The 24,258-nt window shown below is 49.4% G+C and overlaps 1 protein-coding gene across 1 annotated transcript in view; it reads right to left on the reverse strand.

Moving 5' to 3' along the window:
• The window catches only part of SPECC1 (sperm antigen with calponin homology and coiled-coil domains 1), a gene marked incomplete at its 5' end in the record, with an annotated part of 131,613 nt that overhangs the window by 41,404 nt on the left and 65,951 nt on the right, over positions 1-24,258 (reverse strand). Inside the window, 5 exons of the mRNA XM_083379648.1 lie at positions 3,010-3,091; positions 5,476-5,576; positions 7,716-7,861; positions 19,546-19,727; positions 24,163-24,236. Of these exons, the coding sequence (XP_083235774.1) occupies positions 3,010-3,091; positions 5,476-5,576; positions 7,716-7,861; positions 19,546-19,727; positions 24,163-24,236 (585 nt within the window). The remainder of the gene's footprint in view (positions 1-3,009; positions 3,092-5,475; positions 5,577-7,715; positions 7,862-19,545; positions 19,728-24,162; positions 24,237-24,258) is intronic.

Below are 24,258 nucleotides of genomic sequence, written 5' to 3' on the forward strand. Positions count from 1 at the left end.
TGCGGTTTTTGCACCGGGCCTTTTTGCGTCTGCACAATTTAACCAGCAGTACAATTAAGGCCATAACGGAATCCAATCAGCCTCTTTCTCTCTCTTTCAATCCATCTCCCATCTTTTTAATGGGTTCTCTCCAATCTTGACAACAAGCTCATCCTGGCTGCGGCATCCAAGGCGCAAAGAATATAAGCGTCCTTGAAAATGTGATATATTGTTTTTTTAAAGGGGCAAGGCCACACCTGGAATCCTGCACCTGGAATCCTGCGTCCAGTTTTGTGTCACCATATTACAAACAAAAAAAAGATGTTGAGACTTTGGGGGGAAAAAGTGCAGAGAAGAGTAACTAAGAGGATCCAAGGCCTGGAGACAAAAACATATGAAGAACGGTTGCAGGAATTGGATATGTCTAGTTTAATGAGGAGAAGGGCGAGGGGGGACATGATAGCAGCCTTCCAATATCTCAGGGGCTGCCCCAAAGAAGAGGCAGTCAAGCTATTCTCCAAAGCGCCTGAAGGCAGGAGAAGAAGCAACGGATGGAAACCAATCAAGGAGAGAAGCAACCTAGAACTTTCCTGACCGTTAGAACAATTAACCAGTGGAACTCCTGGCCTCCAGGAGCTATGAAAGCTCCAACACTGGAGGTTTTTAAGAAGAGACCGGACAGCCATTTGTCTGAAATAGTATAGGGTTTCCTGCCTGAGCAAGGGGTTGGACTAGATGACCTCCAAGGTCCCTTCCAACATTATTATTATTATTATTAAGAACCTGCCTCCAGAAGCTGTGAATGCTCCAACGTTGGAAGTTTTTAAGAAGAGGCTGGACAGCCACTTGTCTGAAATGGTATAGGGCAGGGCTTTTCAACCGGTGGTACGGGTACCACCTGTGGTACATGGGCACCTGGCACTGGTGGTACGCGACCATCCTAGGAAAGTGGTAGCGGGAGAGGGGATTGAGCTGAACCGGTGGCAGCACCGCCCAAGCCTGAGCGAGAGACGGCTGGAGCTGCAGGGCTGTCGGGGCTCAGTGGAAGCGCCAGGATCAGCGCCAGGATCCAGCTGGAGCTCAGCACCCATCCTCGCGCTTCTGAGCCCAGAAGAAGCGCCGATCAGCTGGAATGTTGCAGCATCTCCAGGGTCTTGTGATTGACATTCAGGTGCTTGGCAACGGATTCAGGTCGTAGAGATCTGTAGAGCTTGGAGGCCAGGTTAATGGGCCTCCCCTCCTCCCCCAGCGGGTATCAAGGGCTTTGCTAAAAGTCTAGGGAGTATAAATAGGGATATTGGGGTGGGATCTGAGCCGCCCCCCCTCTCCGGGAACAATGGCTCCATTCAAGGTCCGAGGGAACAAGACATCCTGGCTTCCAAGCCAGCATCTTGAAGACTGTAAGCCCCCTGTTTCTCACCCTTGGCGCCATCAAGAGATCTGGAAACTTTTTTTAGCTTAGGCGAGCCTTAGGGAAAAAAAAGTCTCTGTTTTAGGGCTTCGTGGGTATTTTGAAGGCACCCCCCGCCCCCAACCTCCCTGAAATTTGTCATTTTGCCACCAGCTTTTGGCAGGAGAGAAGATGGGAAAGCAAAAAAAAAAACAACACAAAAATTTAGCTCTGCTTCCTTGCAAAAGAATCTGGGAGGGAGAGGAAGGAGAGGAGGAGGAGGAGGGGACTCACCATTTCCCTCCCCCTCCCCACTTTCCTGAAAAAAGAGGGAGTGGGCAGGATTTGTCCCATAGCTGATAAAATACGAGAGTAAGGGGGTTGTTGGGGTTTTTTTGCGTAATGTGTATAGGTATTAACCGACAGGGCTGTGGCTGCAGTATTATCGCATCCTCTTTATTATATTTTACTCCTCCCCTTTTATTGGCTGTGTGCTTTATTATTATTATTATTATTATTATTATTATTGTTGTTGTTGTTGTTGTTGTTGTTAAAGATTTAATCTTCAATTCGATTCACAGTCTGGGACTGGTTAAAAACTTAACAGTTCAAATCGTAACCAAGGACCTAAGAGCTATTAAGGTAACGTCAGAGTATATATACAGTTCCAAGTAAGGTGGTTGTTGTTGTTATTGTTATTATTATTATTATTCTTCAAGGAGTCCTCAATGTATGACCACAGTTTCATGATCCAGCTAGGTAACATCATCAGTGCAAGAAGAGAGGAGGAGGAGGAGGAGGAGGAGGAGGACTGTGGGGTCCTTGGTGCCCTCTGAGCTGGGTGGTTTTCCTGCAGACGTTTCATGACCCAACTAGGGAACGTCATCAGTGCTAGAAGGGAGGAGAAGGAGAACTGTGGGGTCCTTGGTGCACTCTTAGCTTGGGGGTTTTCTTGCAGACATTTCATGACCCAACTGGGTAACATCATCAGTGCTAGAAGGGTGGAGGAGGAAGAGGAGGAGGAAGAAGACTGTGGGGTCCTTTGCTGCCCTCTGAGCTGGGTGGTTTTCTTGCAGACATTTCATGACCCAGCTAGGGAACATCCTCAGTGGTAGGAGGGAATGTGGGGTTTGCTCCCTTTTTATATAAAATGGCTACATTAAACAACAGCCTACTCAAGGACCTACCAAGACGAAAACATTACCACTACAACACAACAACCAACCCCATGCCTAACAGCCCCTGGACCACGGAAACGATGACCTGGCCGTGGTCAGTTAAAACCTTCCGGGGTGGCCTGGTTAAAATGGTCTCCCTCGCGCGGCCTTTTAATTTCGGCCTGACGGGTCACTGATTTTCCCCAGGATTAAAAGCAAGATTCATGCAACCTTCATCTGATATAGAGTTTCCATTTCAGCCGGGGGGGGGGGGCGGCGGCGATGGTAGCTACTTTTTTTATTTTTTTTAATTTTAATTCCATTTATATCCCGCCCTTCTCCGAAGACTCAGGGCGGCTTACAAGCTTAGCAGTAGCCTTCATTCTATGTATAGGCCTGCTTATTAGGGCTTTCACACACACCCCCAAGCGGCATTATTACAAAGTCAGCTTAATTGCCCCCAACAATCTGGGTCCTACTTACCCCCCAAAGGGAGTTCCAGAAGATCCGTGTGCTTGGATAAAGTCTTCCCGCCCGATTTGGGGTTGGTAAACGTGGAATGTCTCTGCAACGGAGAAAGAGCAGATTGCCAGAAACCTTAAAAATTCCAAAAGGGGTTGTGTGAAGCCCCCGAAGCCACAGCTTCGGGTCGTGCTACAATGTACGAACGCAATCCAGCCTGGAAATAGGATGGTCATTGATGCAGGCCGCTAAAGCGGGTCACCACGTGACTGCATCCAATTTTACAACTTGTTCCGGGGTGGTTCCTAAAGGACTGCCCCAATTGTTAAGTCCGGGGAGGAGGGGGGGTGTCTACCAATTTGGCCCTTTGATGACTTGTGGACTTCAACTCCCAGAATTCCTCAGGCAGCGTGAGGGAACTATGGCCCTTTGATGACTTGTGGACTTCAACTCCCAGAATTCCTCAGGCAGCGTGAGGGAACTATGGCTCTTTTATGACTTGTGGACTTCAACTCCCAGAATTCCTCAGGCAGCGTGAGGGAACTATGGCCCTTTTATGACTTGTGGACTTCAACTCCCAGAATTCCTCAGGCAGCGTGAGGGAACTATGGCCCTTTTATGACTTGTGGACTTCAACTCCCAGAATTCCTCAGGCAGCGTGAGGGAACTATGGCCCTTTTATGACTTGTGGACTTCAACTCCCAGAATTCCTCAGCCAGGATGCTTTAAGACAGGGGTCTTCCAACTTGGCCCTTTTATGACTTGTGGACTTCAACTCCCAGAATTCCTCAGCCAGCGTGAGGGAACTATGGCCCTTTTATGACTTGTGGACTTCAACTCCCAGAATTCCTCAGCCAGGATGCTTTAAGACAGGGGTCTTCCAACTTGGCCCTTTTATGACTTGTGGACTTCAACTCCCAGAATTCCTCAGCCAGCGTGAGGGAACTATGGCCCTTTTATGACTGGTGGACTTCAACTCCCAGAATTCCTCAGCCAGGATGCTTTAAGACAGGGGTCTTCCAACTTGGCCCTTTTATGACTTGTGGACTTCAACTCCCAGAATTCCTCAGCCAGCGTGAGGGAACTATGGCCCTTTTATGACTGGTGGACTTCAACTCCCAGAATTCCTCAGCCAGGATGCTTTAAGACAGGGGTCTTCCAACTTGGCCCTTTTATGACTTGTGGACTTCAACTCCCAGAATTCCTCAGCCAGCGTGAGGGAACTATGGCCCTTTTATGACTGGTGGACTTCAACTCCCAGAATTCCTCAGCCAGGCATGCTGGCTGAGGAATTCTGGGAGTTGAAGTCCACCAGTCATAAAAGGGCCAAGTTGAAAGACCCCTGCATTCAGTGAATCCTTGTTCTGTCATGGCCTTCTCCCCCCTGCCAGAAATTGGAAGGAAAAGCTGGTTTCCGGGGGGGGGGGGTGGGTGGGTTAAAATATATTTGGAAATGATGGTCCTGTGAATGCAGGATGCTGCAAATGTGGGCCATAAAGACGGGCCGACTGCCCAGCGCCCCAAATGCGATCACGTCGCGGTGGGAGGTGAGGCTGGCGGTTGGAATTTCGAATTCAGGTTGTAAGTAGTTTGGGGGGGGGGGGAGGTCCATTGTAAGTTTCAGGCCCCGTCCGATGAGTCACCAAAAAAATGAAACCGGAACGGGAGCTGGTTCTTACTGGCCCGACAGTAAGATCAAATGGTTGCTAAGCAACCGGTCATAAGTCGAGAGCTACCTGTAGCTGGTGGATGCGTTTCTGGTAAATCTTAGCCTGCCTGCCTGCCTTCCTTCCTTCCTTCCTTCCTTCCTTCCTTCCTTCCTTCCTTCCTTCCTTCCTTCCTCCCTCCCTTTTCTGTCTTCCTTCCTTCCTTCCTTCCTTCCTTCCTTCCTCCCTCCCTTTTCTGTCTTCCTTCCTTCCTTCCTTCCTTCCTTCCTTCCTTCCTTCCTTCCTTCCTTCCTTCCTCCCTTTTCTGTCTTCCTTCCTTCCTTCCTTCCTTCCTTCCCTTTTCCTCCCTTCTCCCTTCCTCCCTCTCCTCATTTCTTCTTTTTTCACTTTCTCTCCCTTCCTTCTCCCCTTTCCTTCCTTTTCCTTCCCTTTTCTTTCTTCGCCTTTCCATTTCTTCCCTTCCCTTTTTTCCTTCCCTTCCCCTTCCTTCCTTTCCTTTCCCATCTTTCTTCCTCCATTTATTTCCTTGGTTTTTCCTTACTCCTGGGGAAGGCTGGGGAATTCTGGGAGCCAGAAGTCCACCTGTCTTAAAAGCTGAGACTAAGAAAAGCTGCTGCAATTTTTATTTTAATTCTTTTTTAATTTTTGTACAAGGCATTTTTATAGGTGCCCTGTTCACCGCCCTGAGTCCTTCGGGAGAAGGGCGGTATACAAATATAATAAAACAAAATAAATAAAGAGAGATTCCCCACCCCCACCCCCACCCCACCCCGTTTCCCGTCTGGAGGTTCTGCCAGGCCAGAGATGCCCTCTGGGGTACCTGGATGGGCGACACAGCAGCCGCGGGAGCCGTCCGGGTGGGGATGTTGCTGAGTGGACTCCGGCAGACCTTGTGGATGGGCACACTTTGCCCGGTGCTTCCTGCAAAAAAAAAAAAGAAGAAGAAGAAGAAACAAGAGAAATAATAACAAGAGTTGGAAGGGACCTCGGTGGTCATCTAGTCCAACCCCCTGCTCAAGCAGCAGTCCCTATTCCATTCCAGACAAATGGCTCTCCAATCTCTTTCTAAAAAACCTCCAGTGATGGGGAAGGAAGGAAGGAAGGAAGGAAGGAAGGAAGGAAGGAAGGAAGGAAGGAAGAAAGGAAGGAAGGAAGAAGGAAGGAAACAAGGAAGGAAAGAAGGAAGGAAGGAAGGAGGAAGGAAGGAAAGAAGGAAGGAAGGAAGGAAGGAATAGCAGAACACATTTGGAAGGGACCTCAGAGGTCTTCTAGTCCAGCCCCCTGCTCAAGCAGCAGTCCCTATTCCATTCCAGACAAATGGCTCTCCAATCTCTTTCTAAAAAACCTCCAGTGATGGGGAAGGAAGGAAGGAAGGAAGGAAGGAAGGAAGGAAGGAAGGAAGGAAGGAAGGAAGGAAGGAAGGAAGGAAGAAAGGAAGGAAGGAAGAAGGAAGGAAACAAGGAAGGAAAGAAGGAAGGAAGGAGGAAGGAAAGAAAGAAGGAAGGAAGGAAGGAAGGAATAGCAGAACACATTTGGAAGGGACCTCAGAGGTCTTCTAGTCCAGCCCCCTGCTCAAGAAGGAGTCCCTATTCTATTCCAGATAAGTGGCTGTGCAATCTTTTCTTGAAAATTTCTAGTGATGGAGAAGGAAGGAAGGAAGGAAGGAAGGAAGGAAGGAAGGAAGGAAGGAAGGAAGGAAGGAAGGAAGGAAGGAATAGCAGAAGAACAGATTTGGAAGGGACCTCAAGAGGTCTTCTAGTCCAGCCCCCTGCTCAAGCAGGAGTCCCCACTCTATTCCAGATAAGTGGCTGTGCAATCTTTTCTTGAAAATTTCTAGTGATGGAGAAGGAAGGAAGGAAGGAAGGAAGGAAGGAAGGAAGGAAGGAAGGAAGGAAGGAAGGAAGGAAGGAAGTCCCCATTGACTTTGTTTGTCAGCAGGTCTCAAAAGTTGATAACGCGGCCCCAGGAGCGCTGTGACCGTCATAAATAGGAACCAGTCGCCAAGTGTCTGAATTTCGATCACGTGAAGCGCAGGAGAGGCTGCAACGGTCGTTAAGTTATGAAAAATGGTCATCGGTCACATCCGTCAATGCAGTTGTAACTTTGGTCACTAAACGAATGCTTGTAGGCCAAGGACTACCAAGGTCATCGTTGGTATTTACGGCAAATGGTTCACTTAAATGACCACCACAAGGACGGAGCAAGGTGACTCAAGTCATGTGATGTTTTACAACAACAACAACAATAGTAGTCTAAACTACTGTAATGCTCTCTACATGGGGCTGCCCTTGAGGTCCACCCGGAGACTCCAACTGGTGCAGAATGCAGCCGCGCGAGTTGTCTTGGGAGTTTCCCGATACTCCCATGTTACACCTTTGCTCCGCGAGCTGCATTGGCTACCGGTTGCTCTCCGGGTGAGGTTCAAGGTGTTAGTGATGACTTACAAAGCCCTTCATGGCATGGGGCCGGGTTACCTACGGCAACACCTGCGGCCGGCGTCAACTTCCCTCCGTCCAGTGCGCTCCCACAGAGAGGGCCTCCTCAGGGTGCCGCCGATCAAAGAATGCCGATTGGTGACCCCCAAGGCGTTCTCTGTGGGCGCGCCAAACCTATGGAACCGCTTACCGGTTGAGCTCCGGATGGCCCCCGACCTTCGCTCCTTCCGGCGCGATCTCAAAACTTTCTTTTTCGAACAAGTTGGCCTGGTCTGACGGGATGGGGTTGGGTTTTCAAAACTAGTTTTAACTTTAATATGGATTGATTTTATGGGCATGATGTTTAATGACTTTTTAATTTTTGTATTCGATTTTTATTGTGTATTGCCCTGTTCACTGACCTGAGTCCTTCGGGAGAATGGCGGTATAGAAATCACATTATTATATTAAATTATTATTAAATTAAATTAAATTAATAATAATAATACTAGTCTGTGCATTGGTGTATAGACATTTGAGTCCTTTATGACTGACCCTGTGTTGTTTTGCAATGGAGTTGTCGGTGCCAGTCGGTAAGGAAGGACAAACCTGCATTTATTATGTCATAAAAGGACGATCCACTTACCTGAGCATCCCAAATCGAAAGACTTGATCAGCGATTTGACGGTGGCCAAGGACTCTGGAGGGGTTGGCGAAAGGTGGCTGACCGACACACCCGGCCAGTGATTGGCGGCTTCCGTCTCTGTACAGGTGACGGAGTCCGGTGTCAACCTGTGGAGAGAAAAAATATCCAAAATTTAAGGGAGAGTCCAAATTTGGGTGGGAGGGAGCCCCCCCTCCAAAATACAGATCAAACAGGCTTTCACCCTTCCCTTTTTCTCACGCCCATTTTCTCGCACCAATCCTGAGCAGGGGGTTGGACTAGAAGACCTCCAAGATCCCCTTTCCAACTCGGCTATTCTGTTCTAACTCTGCAGAATTCTTCAAAAATAAAAAACCCCTCTTATTTTTAATCTGTTTTGTTCATAGAGAACAAAACAGGTTGCCCAGTTGAATTTTCCCAGGCTGAGATGGGAATAGAGACAAGTCCTCGAGTTACGGCCGTTCGTTTAGTGACCATCGGGATTGGGGGTGGTGGAAAAAGGGACGGTGTGACCGTTTTTCACCTTTACGACCGTTGCAGCTTCCCCCAGAGTCACATGATCAAAATTCAGTACGTTTAGCAACTGACTCGTATTTATGAGGGTTGCAGGGTCCCGGGCTCACGGGATCAAAATTCGGGCACTTGGCAACTGACTCGTGCTTATGACGGTTGCAGCGTCCCGGGGTCCCGTGATTCCCTTTTGGCAAACCAGCAAAGTCAACTGGAGAAGCCAGATTCACTTAACAATCGAGGGACTAACTTAACAACTGCAGGGATTTATTCAGTTATTATCTGTGGCAAGACAGAGCGTAAAATTGGGCAAAACTTCACTGGACCGCTGTCTCACTTAGCAACGTAGATTTGGGGCTCAGTTGCGGTCGTAACTCGAGGGCTACCTGCCTTCCCTTCTTTTGCCTTCCCTCCCGACATTTACGAACGATAATGGCATTTTAAGTATTGATTTCTCTCTTAAAATCCAGCATGGATGGCCCATGGCAATCACTCGGCCTGATTTTTTTGGTTGTGCCCAATTTATTTATTTTTTTGTTTTAATCACCCTGTAAACCGCCCTGAGTCCTTCGGGAAAGGGCGGTATATAAATATAATAAAATAAATAATGGCCTGTGATTAGAATAGAATAGAATAGAATAGAATAGAATAGAATAGAATAGAATAGAATAGAAAAGAAAATAGAAGAGAAGAGAAGAGAATGCAGAACAGAATAGAAAATAGAAGAGAATCCAAAATAGAAAATAGAATAGAAAGAAAATAGAAAATAGAATAAAATAGAATTAAAAAAATAGAAAATAGAAGAAAATGCATAATAGAATAGAATAGAAAATAGAATAGAACAGTAGAGAATCCAGAATAGAATAGAAAATAGAATAGAAAGAAAATAGAAAATAGAATAAAATAGAATTAAAAAAGAATAGAAAATAGAATAGAATAGAACAGCGGATAGGATAGGATAGGATGCAATAGAGCTGGAAGGGACCTTGGAGGTCTTCTAGTCCAGCCCCCTGCCCAAACAGAACCTTTTGCATCTACTTTGGTGCAAAATCAGGTTTGTAACCGCCAGCAGACTCTGATCGCAGCCACCACCAGAGGAAACAATCAAAAGGGACCCCTCTCGTGTAACCTCAGTGTTCCCCAATGCAGAGAGCAATCAACATTTATTTTTCAAAGCAATCTCTCCATCGTACCAACCTTTTTTGGGGGGGAGGGGGTTTCTTTGGACCAGCCCCTCCAAGCCTTTGGTGTGTGTGTGTGTGTGTGTGTGTGTGTGTGTGTGTGTGTGTGTGTGTTCCAGGTCACAAATCTGAACACTATCCTCCCGCACATCCTTGCAATTTGGGACAAAGTCCTTGGAATTGTTCAGATGAAGAGAGCCGCTCCCCCCCCCCCACGCACACAGAAACACCCCAGCGGATATTCGGAAAGTAAGAATGGTGGCCTGCCACACCCACATTTGCAAAGCAAGGTGGAGAAAAGCCCGTTTGATCTAGAAGTTACGGCGCCACGCAAGAAACTGGGAGGCAGTGAGTTCTAGTTCTGCCTTAGGAATGAAAGGCGGCTGGGTGACTTCGGGTCAAATCACCAGGAGGCGGCGAGTTCTAGTTCTGCATGAGCCAAGAAAGCCAGCTGGGTGACTTCGGGCCAATCACCAGGAGACGGCAAGTTCTAGTCTCACCTTCAGCATGAAAGCTGCTGAGTGACTTTGGGCCAATCAGCAGAAGACGGTGAGTGCTCGTCCCGCCTTAGCCATGATAGTCAGCTGGTTGACTCTGGGCCAGTTGCTTTCTCTCAACCCAGCCCACCTCACAGGGCCGTTGTGAGGAAAACAGGAGGAGGAAGGAAGGTTAGGCCTGTTTGGCCACCTGGAGTTATTTGCAAAAAAAAAAGCATAAAAGGCGGGCTACGAAACGAACCAGCCGCGTCGCGATAAAGAAGCCACAGCAAAAGGGAAACGAGGAGAGGGCTGGATTTCTTTTATTGCAAAAGAGGTCACACATTTATTCTTTTTATTCTTCTTATTCTTATCCTTTCTCGAGATCATGCAGGTTTCTCCGGAAGCCAGGAATGGAAGAAAAGTCATTTCTGAGACAGAGGCTGCCGGTCGCGGCGGAGAAAGCGCAAGAGTCCGTCCTTCTCCTAGCCGCAAGGCAGCAAAACACCCGTTAAGTCACGACAATGTCGCAGGCAGCAACAGCGGACACAAGAGGCACGGCGGGAATCATACCCAGGAAAGCTCAGCTTGGAATCGAAAACGCCCCCCCAAAACCCACAACGAACACACACACACACACCCGGCAGAAATGGGTTTGCATGGGGGGAGAAGGACCACCGGTGGGTCTCCCCCAGCCTCCCCCCCCTTGAGAAGACTCTGCTCTCTGCAGCGTCCCTTCCAGCCCTCCCAGGAGGTGGGGAGAGAAAGTGGCAGAAGAGAGGGGTCTCCCCGATTTGGGAACGATGGGGAGAGTGGGAAAGAGTTCCTCGAGAAGAGCTCAGGGTTAAAAGAGGGGGCCCTTGGGACAGCTTGGGCTTGGCGGGGCCCTTGCAGACGTTTCATGACCCAACTAGGTCACGTCATCAGAGCTAGCAGGGAGCGGGGTTTGGGAGGAGGAGGACTGTGGGGTCCTTGGTGCCCCCGGAGTTTGGTGGTTTCCTTCCAGATGTTTCATGACCCAGCCAGGTAACCTCATCAGTGCTAGGAGGAGGAGGGAGGGAGGGAGGGAGGGAGGAGGAGGAGGAGGAGAAGAAGGAGGAGGAGGAGGAGGACTGTGGGGTCCTTGGTGCCCTCGGAGCTTGGTGGTTTCCTTCCAGATGTTTCATGACCCAGCCAGGTAACTTCATCAGTGCTAGGAGGAGGGAGGGAGGGAGAAGGAGAAGAAGGAGAAGAAGGAGGAGGAGGACTGTGCGGTCCTTGGTGGTTTCCTTCCAGATGTTTCATGACCCACCTAGGTAACTTCATCAGTGCTAGGAGGAGGGAGGGAGGGAGGGAGGGAAGAGAAAAAGGAGGAGGAGGAGGAAGAGGAGGAAGAGGAGAAGGAGGGGGAGGACTGTGGGGTCCTTGGTGCCCTCTGAGTTTGGTGGTTTCCTTGCAGATGTTTCATGACCCAACTAAGTAACATCATCAGTGTTAGAAGAAATGGAGGAGGTTTGTGGAATGGAGGAGAAGGATGGGGTCCTTGGTGCTCTCCGAGCTTGGCTGACCGCTTGCAGATGTTTCCTTGCCAAACTAGGTCACATCCTCAGCGCTAGCGGGGAGTGGGGTTTGCCGAGAGGAAGAGGAGGACGGCTGCGGAGGTCCTTGGCGCTCTCTGAGCTGGGCGGTTTCCTTGCAGACGTCTCGCGACCTGACTAGGTCACATCCTCAGTGCTAGGAGGCAGGGTGGGTGGGTGGGCTGCCTTCCGCTCTAGCCCTCCCTAGTTTGGGGAATGAAACCACCCAGGTCAGAGAACACCAGGGACCCACCAAAGGGCCCCCGTTTAGCAGCAGCACCGGTACATGTCTTAACTCCGAGACGGGTTCTTACGCCAAGGATTAAGCAGGAAGGAAGCCGCGTTGTATTTTCGGGATTCGCCACCTGCAGCTGGAGGAGGAAGGACGATTCCGCCTGCGTGGAGGAGGGACAGCACCCACGCACGGAGGACGGGAAGAGCGAGCAGCCGCTCTGAATGTGCTTTTCTTCCTCCGTTCACACACACCCCCGAAGCCATCAGCCCCCCCCAAAGACCCCCCCTTTTTTTCCTCACAGCTGCAAGACTCCGGAGAGGCTTTTAATAGGTCCCAAAGCCTCGGAGGCTTCCGAGTCGGGACATCCAGTACCCGGGCTCTGCCCGCTCAAGAGATTGTTGGAGAGATGTGGGACCCTCGCCCTGCCATGCACGTCCCCCCCCCACACACTTTCCTGGCCAGGTTTTTCTGGCTTTGAGCCCAGCGGCGGGCAGAAGCTAGCTGGCTTTCCCAGCTTTTGGGAACGATCTGTGCCGACAGGACGTGGCTTTCGACGCGTCCCACATCTGGGTTCCCAGCCGCTCTTCCCGGCTGCACAAGACGGGAGGAAGCGGAGAGGACGCCCCACTAAAAGGAGCGACGGAGTTAGGGTTAATAATAAGGATCATGAAGTTGGAAGGGACCTCGGAGGTCATCTAGTCCAACCCCCTGCTCAGGCAGGAAACCCTGTGCCATTTCAGACCAATGGCTTGTCCAGTCTCTTCTTAAAAACTTCCAGTGTTGGAGCATTCACCGCCTCTGGTGGCAAGCTGTTCCACAGGTTAATTGTTCTCACTGTCAGGAAATTCCTTAGCTTTAGGTTGCTGATGAGTTTCCATCCGTTGCTTCTTCTCCTGCCTTCAGGGGCTTTGGAGAAGAGCTTGACTCCCTCTTCTTTGGGGCAGCCCCTGAGATACTGGAAGGCTGCTATCATGTCTCCCCCTCCTCGTCCTTCTCTTCGTTAAACTGGACAGACCCAATTCCAGCAACCGTTCCTTATATGTTTTATCCTCCAGTCCCCTGATCATCTTTGTTGCTCAGAAGTTGTTCAGAAGCTGATAACTGGGGGTGCCAATGCTTCAAAAAAAAAAAAAAAAAAAAAAGGGGGGGGGCTTTTCAGACAACAGCAGGAGCTTGGGCCATAGAAGGGGCCTTAGAGGTCATTCATTCCAACCCCTTGCTCCAGGCATGCACCACTGAAATACAGGTAACCCTCAATGTTTGGTGACCACAAAAGTTAGAACGGCACTGAAAAAGTGACTTATGACCCTTTTTTCACGCTTATGACCAATGCGGGCAGCCAGTCACCGAGATGGTTGTTTCTCAAGCTTCGCAGGTTGAAGATGTATTTTTAAAATGAACTTGGGGACTTCAACTCCCAGAATTCCTCAGCCATCCGAGGCTGGCTGAGGAATTCTGGGAGTTGAAGTCCATAAAATCTTTAAAAAGTTGCCAAGTTTGAAGGCCACCGATGTAGAGGCCGGCCAGCTCTGAGCTGCAATACTGTAATTGGCCACCAGAGGGCAGGGACCGTTTGGTGCATGGTTTGCTGCCCTCTGGTGGTCACATTCAGTTTGGCAGCCCCAGATCTGGGACCTCTCTCGAGCGGGGAAATTCTTTTGAGGTCCCTTCAGAAAGTCCCGCCGAAGCTTCAGAGCCTGAACGTCACACTACAGGCCAGTGTTCCTCCACCTGGGCAACTTTTAGAGGTGGGGAATGCTGGGAGTTGAAGTCCACCCCGCTGAAAAGTTGCAGAAATGTTCCTGACGGCGAGAACGATCCACCAATGGAACAGGAGTTGCCTTCAGATGTTGTGGGAGTTTCATCACTGGAAGCTTTCAAGAAGACACTGGACTGCCTTCTGTCCGAAATGGTGCTCGGGAGGAGGGTTGGACTAGATGACCTACAAGCTTCCCTTCCAACTCTTGTTATTCTGATTCTGAACTTGGAGGAACGCTGTTCTAGGCCAAGACCTGTGGGAGGGAAATACCGCCCCCCCCCAAAAAAAAATCAAAATTAAAAGCCACAAAAAGCCTTTTCGCAGAAGTCTGAAAGGGTCGTTGACCCCAAGGGGTCACTCCTGACCCCAGACTCCCCCTCCCCATCCGTCTCCCCCCCCACACCTCTTCCCCCTTTCAATCCTTGGAAGATTTTCTAGCAAGAGCAGAAAGTGTTAAATCCCCAGAGTCTCCAGTAGAAAACCTTTACAGCCGCCGAGACGAGCTGGCCAACACCGCCAGGCAGGCAGAACGGGGGAAAGCCACCCACCCACCCCCAGATCACAGAGAACCCCCCCCCTCCTTTTCCAATCCACTCCTGAGATGACTAGCATTGGCTGAAACTGGAACGCAGTTTTCGCAATTCCGTAAAATCCCGCCGAAATTAAAATGGAGGAAAGATCGGGGTGGGTGTGGGGGGGTTGCTGTTGAGCTGTTGTCGTTTTTTAAAAATTTTCTCTTCAGGCCCAGATGCTTCTCGCTCAAAACAACATTTTTCCTCCGGCAGAAGATTTTGCAGTCCTAATGGAGCCAAATATTCCTCCCGGGATGAGTTAATTCACCAGGATTTGAGATCTATAGGACAACAAAAAAAGAGAGAGAGAGAGAGAAATGAAGAAACGAAGATGAGTTTTATCAATTGTATTTTTTTGGATGCCCGCCGCGATGTCAGTCGTACCCCCTTCTGCTTTATGAAGGGAGCTCAGATCCAGGCAGTCCTCGACTTACGGCTGTTCATTTAGTGACCGTCCAAACTTAGACCGGCGCTGTAAAAAAAGGACCGTTTTTCGCACTTACGACCGTGGCAGCATCCCCGTGGCCCCGTGATCAAAATTCAAACAGGCTTGGCAACTGACTCGTATTTACGACGGTCGCAGCGTCCCCTGGGGTGTGTGTGTCAGGTGATCCCCTTTTTGCGACCTTCAGACGAGCAAAGTCAAGCGGGGGAAAGCTGGATTCGCTTAACGACCGTGTGACGAACTTAACAACCGCCGTGATTCGCTTAGCGACGGTGGCAAGAGAGGGCGTAAAATGGGGCAAAACTCACTTAACAGGTGTTCCACTTAGCAACACGAATTGGGGGCTCCAAATTCGGACGCTGGGCACAACTGACTCGTTGCAGCGTCCCTGTGTGTGTGTGTGTGTGTCACGTGATTCCCCTTTTTGCAGAAGGCAGATTCACTTAACAGCTGCGCCCATTCACTTAACAAGGGTCGTAAAATGGGACAAAACTCAGCGAACGACGGGCGATTTTGGGCCTGTCAGTCGGTCGTAAGTGGAGGACTGCCTGTGCGCCGTGTCCCGCCCCTGGGCTATTCACCCCATCCCCAAATGCCTCCTTACCCAAAAGGTGGGCCCAGCCGCCATGACGGAGCCCTACGGAGTGGCTAGACCCCTGGAAGGGGGCAAGCCTTCAACCAGCGCCCCCTTTATTTTGGGGGGGCCATGAGGCTTCTCAGCACTCTGCAAGACGGGACAGCGGCGACACACAAGGCAACGGATGGAGAAAAAGAAGCAGAGCAGCGGACGAGACGCACGGAGGCAACACAAAAGACGACAAACTGGGTCTCTAGAAGAGAGAAAGGGGTGGTTACCTGCCGTGGGGGAAAAAGGGGGGCTTTTGGAATAGGGGAGGGGAGGTTAGCTGGGCAGAGGGGAGTAGGATGTGTTATGGGGCTGCAAGGGTCCCCGAGGGAACCATCTCTTACCTTGGCTTCGGACGATCTTCGGAAACCGGGACCAGGTCGAGCTTGCCAGCTGCTCCAGGAACGGAAGCGCATTGGCGCATTGACGGCCGCGTGTTTGCGGGGAGAGAAAAAAGCAGGAATGGGGCGGGGGGGGCACACCGGATTGGAACTGGCACGGGGATAGCGGGGGGGGGGGGGAAACTCGGGAAGGAGAAATGTCCTGTGTGAATGGGGGCTTCTCCCTCGCAACGGACGGGCTACCCTGATGCCGACTCTCGTCTTTGCCGAGAAAATGGGGTGTCCAGTCTAAGGAAGAGAAGGACCAGGGGTGACATGACAGCAGAGTTCCAATATTTGAGGGGCTGCCCCAAAGAAATGGGGTATGTGTGTGTGTGTGTGTGTGTGTGTGTGTGTGTGTGTGTGTGTGTTTCCACCTATTTTCCAGAACACATGAAGGCAGGACAAAAAGCAATGGATGGCAATTCAACCGGGAGAGAAGCAACCTGGAACTAAGGAGAAACTTCCTGACAGCGAGAACAATTAACCGGCGGAACAACCTGCCTCCAGAAGCTGTGAATGCTCCAATACTGGAGGTTTTTAAGAAGAGACTGGACAGCCATTTCTCTGAAACGGTATAGCGTTTCCTGCCTGAGCAGGGGGTTGGACTAGATGACCTCCGAGGTCCCTTCCAACTCTTGTTATTCTGTTTAATTGTGGGTGCTCCATCGCTGGAGGTTTCTCAAGAGATGGGGCGGCCATTTGTCTAAAAACGACACAGGGTTTCCTGCTTGACCATTGGGGTTGGACTAAATGACCTCCAAGGTCCCTCCCAGCTCTTCCTCCTTCCGTGATGTATCCAAGACGGACAGTGAATAACATTTATACGTTACTTATATGTTAAAGGTGTAGACGTCTGTACATACGTTTGTACACAGCATGTTTTAAACGGGTGTTCCGTACGTGTGTACGCTTTTGAGAGCAGGCCACTTAATTTCATATTTAACGTGCGCCGTTGTGCCCACAGGACAAAAATGACAATAAAGGTTGTCTGATCTCTGTTATTCTTGTCTACCTGGACTTGCAAAAATGCAGCTATTTGTTTCTGGACAGGTAAAAATAGGACCAGAGTAATAATTGGTGGGTGGATTCCAGAAGTTTCTTGGGTTAGGAACGACTTTACAAAAGACAAATAGAACATTTAAAAAAAAACTCAACAACTCTACGGTTCCTACCCAAGCCCACCCACCTCCATCGTTCCCCGTTTAGTACCCCAAATCTTGTTTCTCAAGAATCCTTGCTTCCGTTTTAAGGTGCTAGTCCTCATGGTTGACAAATGTAAAAAAATCAGTTTTCAGAGGAATGACACTGTTTAACAGAGAAATGGAGACCTAAGGAAATGCAGCCTTGCAGCTTTCTGAAATGTTCAAATATTTTTTGGGGGTGGAATTCCTCCTGTGCAGGCCGTTCACAATAACAGGTCGTCCTCAACTTACGACCGCTCGCTTAGTGACGATTCAAAGTCACTGGGGAAAAAAAAGTCATTTTTCAAACTTCACGGCCGCCGCAGCGTCCCTACGGTCCCTACGTGATCAAAAAATTTTTGGGGATGTCTGGCAACTGATTCGTATTTATGACGGTCGCAGCGTCTCCTGGGGGGGGGGAGGCAGTGTTCGTGTGATCATCCTTAACGACCTTTCCCAGCCGCTTTCTGACAAGCAAAGTCAATTTAGAGGTTGGTGGTGGAAACCCGATTCGCTTAACGACCGTGCGGTTCTCTTAACGACGGTAGCGGTTCGCTTAACTTAGGTCTTAAAATCAGGCAAGAGCCGTAGGGCGAACAGCTTTGCTTAACAACAGAAATCCTAATCCCAGGTTGCGGTCGTTAAAAGCCGAGAAAATACCTGTGCTTGCTTCTGGGTCCCGGGTTCGAATTCCACCGACGCAGGCTTTGAAAAGCCTGCAGGTTGCAGGCCCGTTCCGTTTTTTGCTGCGCTGACGGGAGGAGCCCCGGTCAGTTTCGAAAGGAAACCGAAGCCCGGCTCTCCGAAGGATTAAACAACGGCAATTCCACGATATTCGACCGACAAAAATGACACAAAAGCCTGTGACAGACGCAAAAGTGAGGGAAATCGAGCGGACGGACGGACGGGACGGAGACGGGTGGACCAAGCGAGGCTCCTGGACGGATCGGATGGTTTTCTTCTCAGCTCGTTTGGGAAGGTGATTTCCCCCCCCATCCCTCCCCCCATCCAACTTTCCATCCCTCCGTTTATCTGTCAATCTCTCCATCTGTCCATCCATCCATCTGTCCATCCCTCCCTCTCTCCCTCCCTTCCTCCGTCTGCCCCTCCCTCCCTCTTTCTCCATTCCTCCACTTTCCATCCCTCTCTCCATCCCTCCGTCTGTCCCTCCCTCCCTCCCTCTCTCTTCCCATCCATCCAACCATCCACCCACAACCAGCCAACCATCTTCCTTGTGGTTTGAGCCCTTTCTTGTCTTCTAGAACCATCTCAATGCATCTCTCTTCTACAAAGGCCCTCTACAGCTTGGAGGCCACGGCCAGGTCTTCTTCTCCAACCTAAGACACCCCCCCCCATTAGCTCCAGAGATTTCTGCGTAACTTTCCCTTCCCATGTCCCCATCATTTGCTTCCTCTCTGGAGCACACCCATTCCTCGGCTCCAGTATCTCAGGGGCTGCCCCAAAGAAGAGGCAGTCAAGCTATTCTCCAAAGCGCCTGAAGGCAGGAGAAGAAGAAATGGATGGAAACTCATCAAGGAGAGAAGCAACCTGGAACTAAGGAGAAACTTCCTGACCGTGAGAACAATTAACCAGTGGAACAACCTGCCTCCAGAAGTGGTGAATGCTCCAACCCTGGAAGTTTTTAAGAAGAGACTGGACAGCCTTTTGATCTGAAATGGTATAGGGTTTCCTGCCTGAGCAGGGGGTTGGACTAGATGACCTCTGAGGTCCCTTCCAGGATTTTTATAAAACCCGAGAGGCTGAGAACATGACACCACACTCCGTGTGCCCTCTGACCAGTACAGAACAGAAGGAACCACCCAGAGTTCCTGTGTGACAAGATGGCTGGCTAATAAATTTTACAAATAGATAGATAAATGAGTGAATAAATGAAAAATGAATGAATGAATGAATGAAAAAATAAAAGAATGAATAATGAATGAATGAATAAAAGAATAAAATAAATAAAAGAATAAATGACTAAGTAAAAGATAAATAAATAATGAATAAAAGAATAAATAAAGTAAATAAAGAAAAGAACAAATGATTAAAGAAAAGAAAAAATAAAGAATGAATGAATAAAAGAATGAATAAATTAATAAGTAAATAAATAAAGGAATAAATAAAGGAATAAATAAAAGAAAGAAAAAATAAAGAATGAATGAATGAAAGAATGAATAAGTAAATAAATAAAGGAATAAGTAAATGACTAAATAAAAGAAAGAAAAAATAAATAAAGAATGAATAAATGAATGAATAAAGGAATAAGTAAATAAAGGAATAAATGAATAAAGAAATGACCAAATAAAAGAAAAAATAAAGAATGAATAAATGAATAAGAATAAATGACTAAATAAAAGAGAGAAAGCAAAAAAGAAAGAATAAATAAATAAATAAATGAACGAATGAATAAAAATGCATAAATAAATAAAGGAATAAATGACTAAAGAAATGACTAAGCGAAAGAAAAAATAAATAATGAAGGAATGAATACAAGAATGAACGAATGAATAAGTAAGTAAATAAAAGAACGAGTAAATAAAAGAGAAGAAAATAAGTAAATAATGAACGAATGAATAAAAGGATGAATACAGGCAAACAGACAAAAGAAGAAATGAATAAAAAGAAAAATAAATAAATAATCCACCCACCTTCCTCTCCCCCTGGGCAGTACAGTACAAACAGTTGTGTAACAAGGACGCTTTTTTGCACACAAATGCCACAGTGCCTTTCGCCAAAGCCCGCGTGTGCGAGAGAGAGAGAGAGAGAGGTGCAGAGGGGTTCCCAAGGCTGGCGAGAGGGAAGGGTAGCCCACCTCCCCCAAGCCAGGGAGGGGAGAGGTCAGGACCCCCTCCCCACCGCTCCCACTGCCCCCCCCCAGCCCCTCACCGGCTGTTTCCTCCTTGGACTTCCTCCAGCTCCTTCTGCAACCGCGTAGTTTTCTCCTCCTCCTCCAGGAGGCGCCGCTTGACGGCGCGCAGCTCCTGCTGCACCTCGCACTTGATGTCGTTGGCCACCACCACGGTGGTCTGCAGGTCGGCCTGGAAGCGGCGCCACTCCTCCGTGTCCTCCTGCGGAGGGAGGGGGAGGGAGGGAGAGGAAGGGAGGGTCAGGACCGGCTAGCCTTGGCGGAACGGGAACGGCCAGCTGGATACAGGATGTCCTCGACTTACGACTGCAACGGCGCCCCAGCGTTTCCGGGGCTAAGCGAGCCACTGGATACCTGAGTTTTGGCCCGCTAGATGAGCTTTCCGGCCGCCGGGGTTGAGTGAATCGCAGCCGCTGTTAAGTGAGTCACAGGGTCGTTAAAGGGGATAGGGCCTCCCCCCCCTCCGCACGTTGACTTTGCTGGTCGGAAGGTCGCAAAAGGAGATCATGTGACTTGTGCGGGGCAATTGCCGGCGTTATAAATATGAAGCGGTGGCCGAGCGTCTGAGGTTTGATCACGTGACCAGGGTGTTACTGCAACGGTCGTAAGTGTGAAAAATGTTTGGAATGGTCTAGGCTAGGGCCTCCTGCTTGAGAAGGAGGCTGGACTAGAAGACCTCCGAGGTCCCTTCCAGCTCTCTTCTGATTCTGATCATAAGCCACGTTTTTCCAGTGCCGTTGTAACTTCAAACGGTCGCTAAATGAACAGCTGCAAGTCAAGGACTATCTGGACAACTCCCAGAATTCCCTAGCCAGTATTGCCAGTGCTAGGAATTCTGGGAATTAAACCCAACCATCAGTAACTGAGTTTAAACATGCTTAGCATAATAAGCACATGTCCACAGTCGGGCAAAAATTAAAACTAAAATAAAATAAAATAATAGGTAGTCCTCGACTTACAACAGTCCGTTTCGTGACCATGCAAAGTTACAACAGCACTGGAAAAAAGTGACTTAGGACCAGTTTTCACACTTGGCGACCGTTGCAGCATCCCCGTGGCCACGGGATTTGTATTTGGATACTTGAGAACTGGTTCAAAGTTATGACGGTCGTAGAATCCCCGGGGTCATGTGATCACGTGTTGTGACCTTCTGGCAAGCAAAGGCAACGGGGAAGCCAGATTTGCTTAGTGATGATCTTACTAATTCAACAACTGCAATAACAACAACAATAATAATAATAAAGTTGGAAGGGACCTTGGGAGGTCATCTAGTCCAACCCCCTGCTCAGGCAGGAAACCCTATACCAGGGGTCGGCAACCGGAAAAAGGAAAAGAGCCACTTGGAACTGGTTCCATCACACAAACAAAAAAGTGGGAGCCGCAAAAAGTGCGCGCGCGTGCGTTCACTCACGTGCATGCGCAAAATGGGAGGCACCTGCGCGGCGACAGGTCTCCCCTTTGGAGAGGTGCGCGCCGTCCCGTCTGGAGACCTGCCACGTTCGTCAAACATTGACGAACGCGGCAGCTGTGCAAACGGGATGGCGGCGGTTTGGAGAGTGCGCGCGCACCTCTCCCAAGCCGCCGCTGTCCGGAGACCTGCCGCGTTCATCAAACATGGATGAACGCGGCAGCTGTGCAAACAGGATGGCGGCGGTTTGGAGAGTGCGCGCGCACCTCTCCAAGCCGTCCCGTCCCGTCCGGAGACCTGCCGCGTTCGTCAAACATTGACGAACACGGCAGCTGTGGAAACGGGATGGCGGCGGTTTGGAGAGTGCGCGCGCACCTCTCCCAAGCCGCCGCTGTCCGGAGACCTGCCGCGTTCATCAAACATGGATGAATGCGGCAGCTGTGCAAACAAGATGGCCGCGGTTTGGTGAGTGCGCACGCACCTCTCCTAAACCGCCGCCGTCCGTCGGCAGGTCTCCGGACGGCAGCGGATTGGGAGAGGTGCGCGCGCACACTCCAAACCGCCGCTATCCCGTTTGCACAGCTGCCGTGTTCGTCAATGTTTGACGAACGCGGCAGGTCTCCGGACGGGACGGCGGCGGCTTGGAGAGGTGCGCACGCACCTCCGCCCTTCGGAAAGTTGCGCGTGCACCTCTCGGAACGGGCGGTGCCACTCTCCATTTGGAGAGGTGCGCACGCACCACTGCCCGTTCAAAGAGGTGCGCGCGCACCGGGCGGCTGGGAGCCGCAGGAGACAGCTCAAAGAGCCGCATGCGGCTCCGGAGCCACGGGTTGCCGACCCGTGCCCTATACCATTTCAGACAAGTGGCTGTCCAGCCTCTTGTTAAAAATTTCCAGTGAGAGCTGCGGCAGAAGTCGTAAAATGGGGCAAAACTCACGCACTTAACCAATTTCTCACTTAGCAACATAGATTTGGGGCTCAGCCAAAGGACCAGCCGTAATTAAAAAAAATCTAAAAAGAATTAATTAAAAAATAAATGAATTAAAAAGAATCCGTTTAATTAAAAGAATCGGTTAATTCAAAAGAATTTTAAAAGAAGCACATTGATGAAAAAGAATTAATCACATTCATTAAGTCAATGCGTTAAATTGCTTAAAAAAGAATTTTCTGTTTCTCTCTTAGAACCGCGCTTCTCAAACTTGGCAATTTGAAGATGGCGTGGACTTCCACTCCCCAGGATTAAAGCTGTCCAGGCTGGGAAATATTGGGCTAAATCCCGGGTTAAAAATATTCTAATTACGTCTTATATTTTTTTCCCCCCTGTGGATGCCATTTTTTTTTAAACTTCAGTGCAGTGTAGTATTATTATTGTTGTTGTTGTTATTGCCAGGAATTTAGCTGACGTGTTCTGGTTTTGCATTCTTTCCGTAAAACTCTGTTGAGTTTTACGGCGACTTCTCCCAGAAAATGACAGCCACGCAAAGGCTTTAAGCAAATGAGTGCCCAGGAAACTCTGCTCTTCCCCAACCGTCCGAAAAGACCTGCCTGCAGCCAGTTTGATAAGCTTTTGATTTGATTTATTTTATTTTAATTCCATTGATATCCCGCCCTTCTCCGAAGACTCAGGGCGCTTACAAGCTTAGCAGTAGCCTTCATTCTATGTATATGCCTGCTTATTAGGGCTTTCACACACACACACCAAGCGGCATTATTACAAAGTCAGCTTAATTGCCCCCAACAATCTGGGTCCTCGTTTTACCTACCTGGGAAGGATGGAAGGCTGAGTCAACCTTGAGCCTGGTGGGACTCGAACCTGCACTCATTGCAGGCAGCTGGTGTTACTTAAGGAGGCATTAGCCCACTGCTCCACCAAAATGCTAACATTTTCCTATTTTTCTTTCCCTTAATCGCCCGGCTTTGACTTCCAGACGTGGTGGCCTCCCTCCCGCAAGGGGGCAAACCAGGGTAAGGGATCAAAAACGGCCAGGAAAGGGGAGGGGGGGGAGCTGGCATTTATTTATTTATTTATATTTATTATATTTTTATACCGCCCTTCTCCCGAAGGACTCAGGGCGGTGTACAGGGCAATAAATATAAAAAAACGGAATACAAAAGTTAAAAAAATGATTAAATATTACGCCCAAGGTTAAAACAGTAATTAAAAACATATTAAAACCCCAACCCTAACCCATCAAACCAGGTCAGATTTGACTGAGGCGTCTGCAGGGATGGGGGTGGGGTTTTTTTCCCCCCCCCCCTCTGTCGGCAGATCTCTGATCAAGTGGGTTGATCTTCCCACAATCTGCTGCTGCTGATTCCTCAACAGGGAAGCTTACCTGGGTGGTCTCTGAGCCGGGTGGTTTTCTGGCAGACGTTTCATGACCCAACTAGGTAACGTCATCAGGGCTAGAAGGGAGGAGGAGGAGGAGGAGGAGGAGGAGGAGGAGGAAGGACTGTGGGGTCCTTGCTGCTCTCTGAGCTGGGTGGTTTTCTGGCAGACATTTCGTGACCCAACTAGGTAACATCATCAGTGCTAGAAGGGATGAAGAGGAGGAGGAGGAGGTGGAGGAGGAGGAGGAGGAGGAGGAGGAGGAGTACTGTGGGGTCCTTGGTGCTCTCTGAGCTGGGTGGTTTTCTGGCAGACGTTTCATGAACCAGCTAGGTAACATCATCAGGGCTAGAAGGGAGTGTGGCTTGCTCTCTGCTGTGTAGCTGCAGTACACAACTACAGCCTAATCAAGGACCTAAGGAGGAAGCAGCACTCCCACACAACACCGATAGTAGGGCAATGTAGGATAAACAGAGCACAAACCCCATTCCCTCCTAGCACTGATGATGTTCCCTAGTTGGGTCATGAAATGTCTGCAAGGAAGCTACCAAGCTCAGAGAGCACCCAGGACCCCACAGTCGTCATTATCCTCCTCCTCCTCCTCCTCCCCTATGTATTCCTTTTCCACAACCCATACTCCCTTCTAGCACGGATGATGTTCCCTAGTTGGGTCATGAAACGTCTGCAAGAAAACCACCCAGCTCAGAGAGCGCCAAGGACCCCACAGTCCTCCCCCTCCTCCTTCTCCTCCCTCCCTCCCGCCCTCCTTTCCCACAAACCACACTCCATTCTAGCTCTGATGATGGAACGTCTGCAAGGAACCCACCCAGCTCAGAGAGCACCAGGGACCCCCAACGTTGAAGCCTGAGCCACAGATATTCTCTTCCATAAGGACCTCACCTTAATTTGTTTATTCAGCATCTTCACTTGTCTCTCCAGTTCCAACTTCTGATCCTCCAATTTGAGCAGGTTATCTGGGAAGACAAAAGCATTTTG

This window comes from Vipera ursinii (assembly GCF_947247035.1).
Source record: "Vipera ursinii genome assembly, chromosome: 1".
NCBI lineage: Eukaryota > Metazoa > Chordata > Lepidosauria > Squamata > Viperidae > Vipera > Vipera ursinii.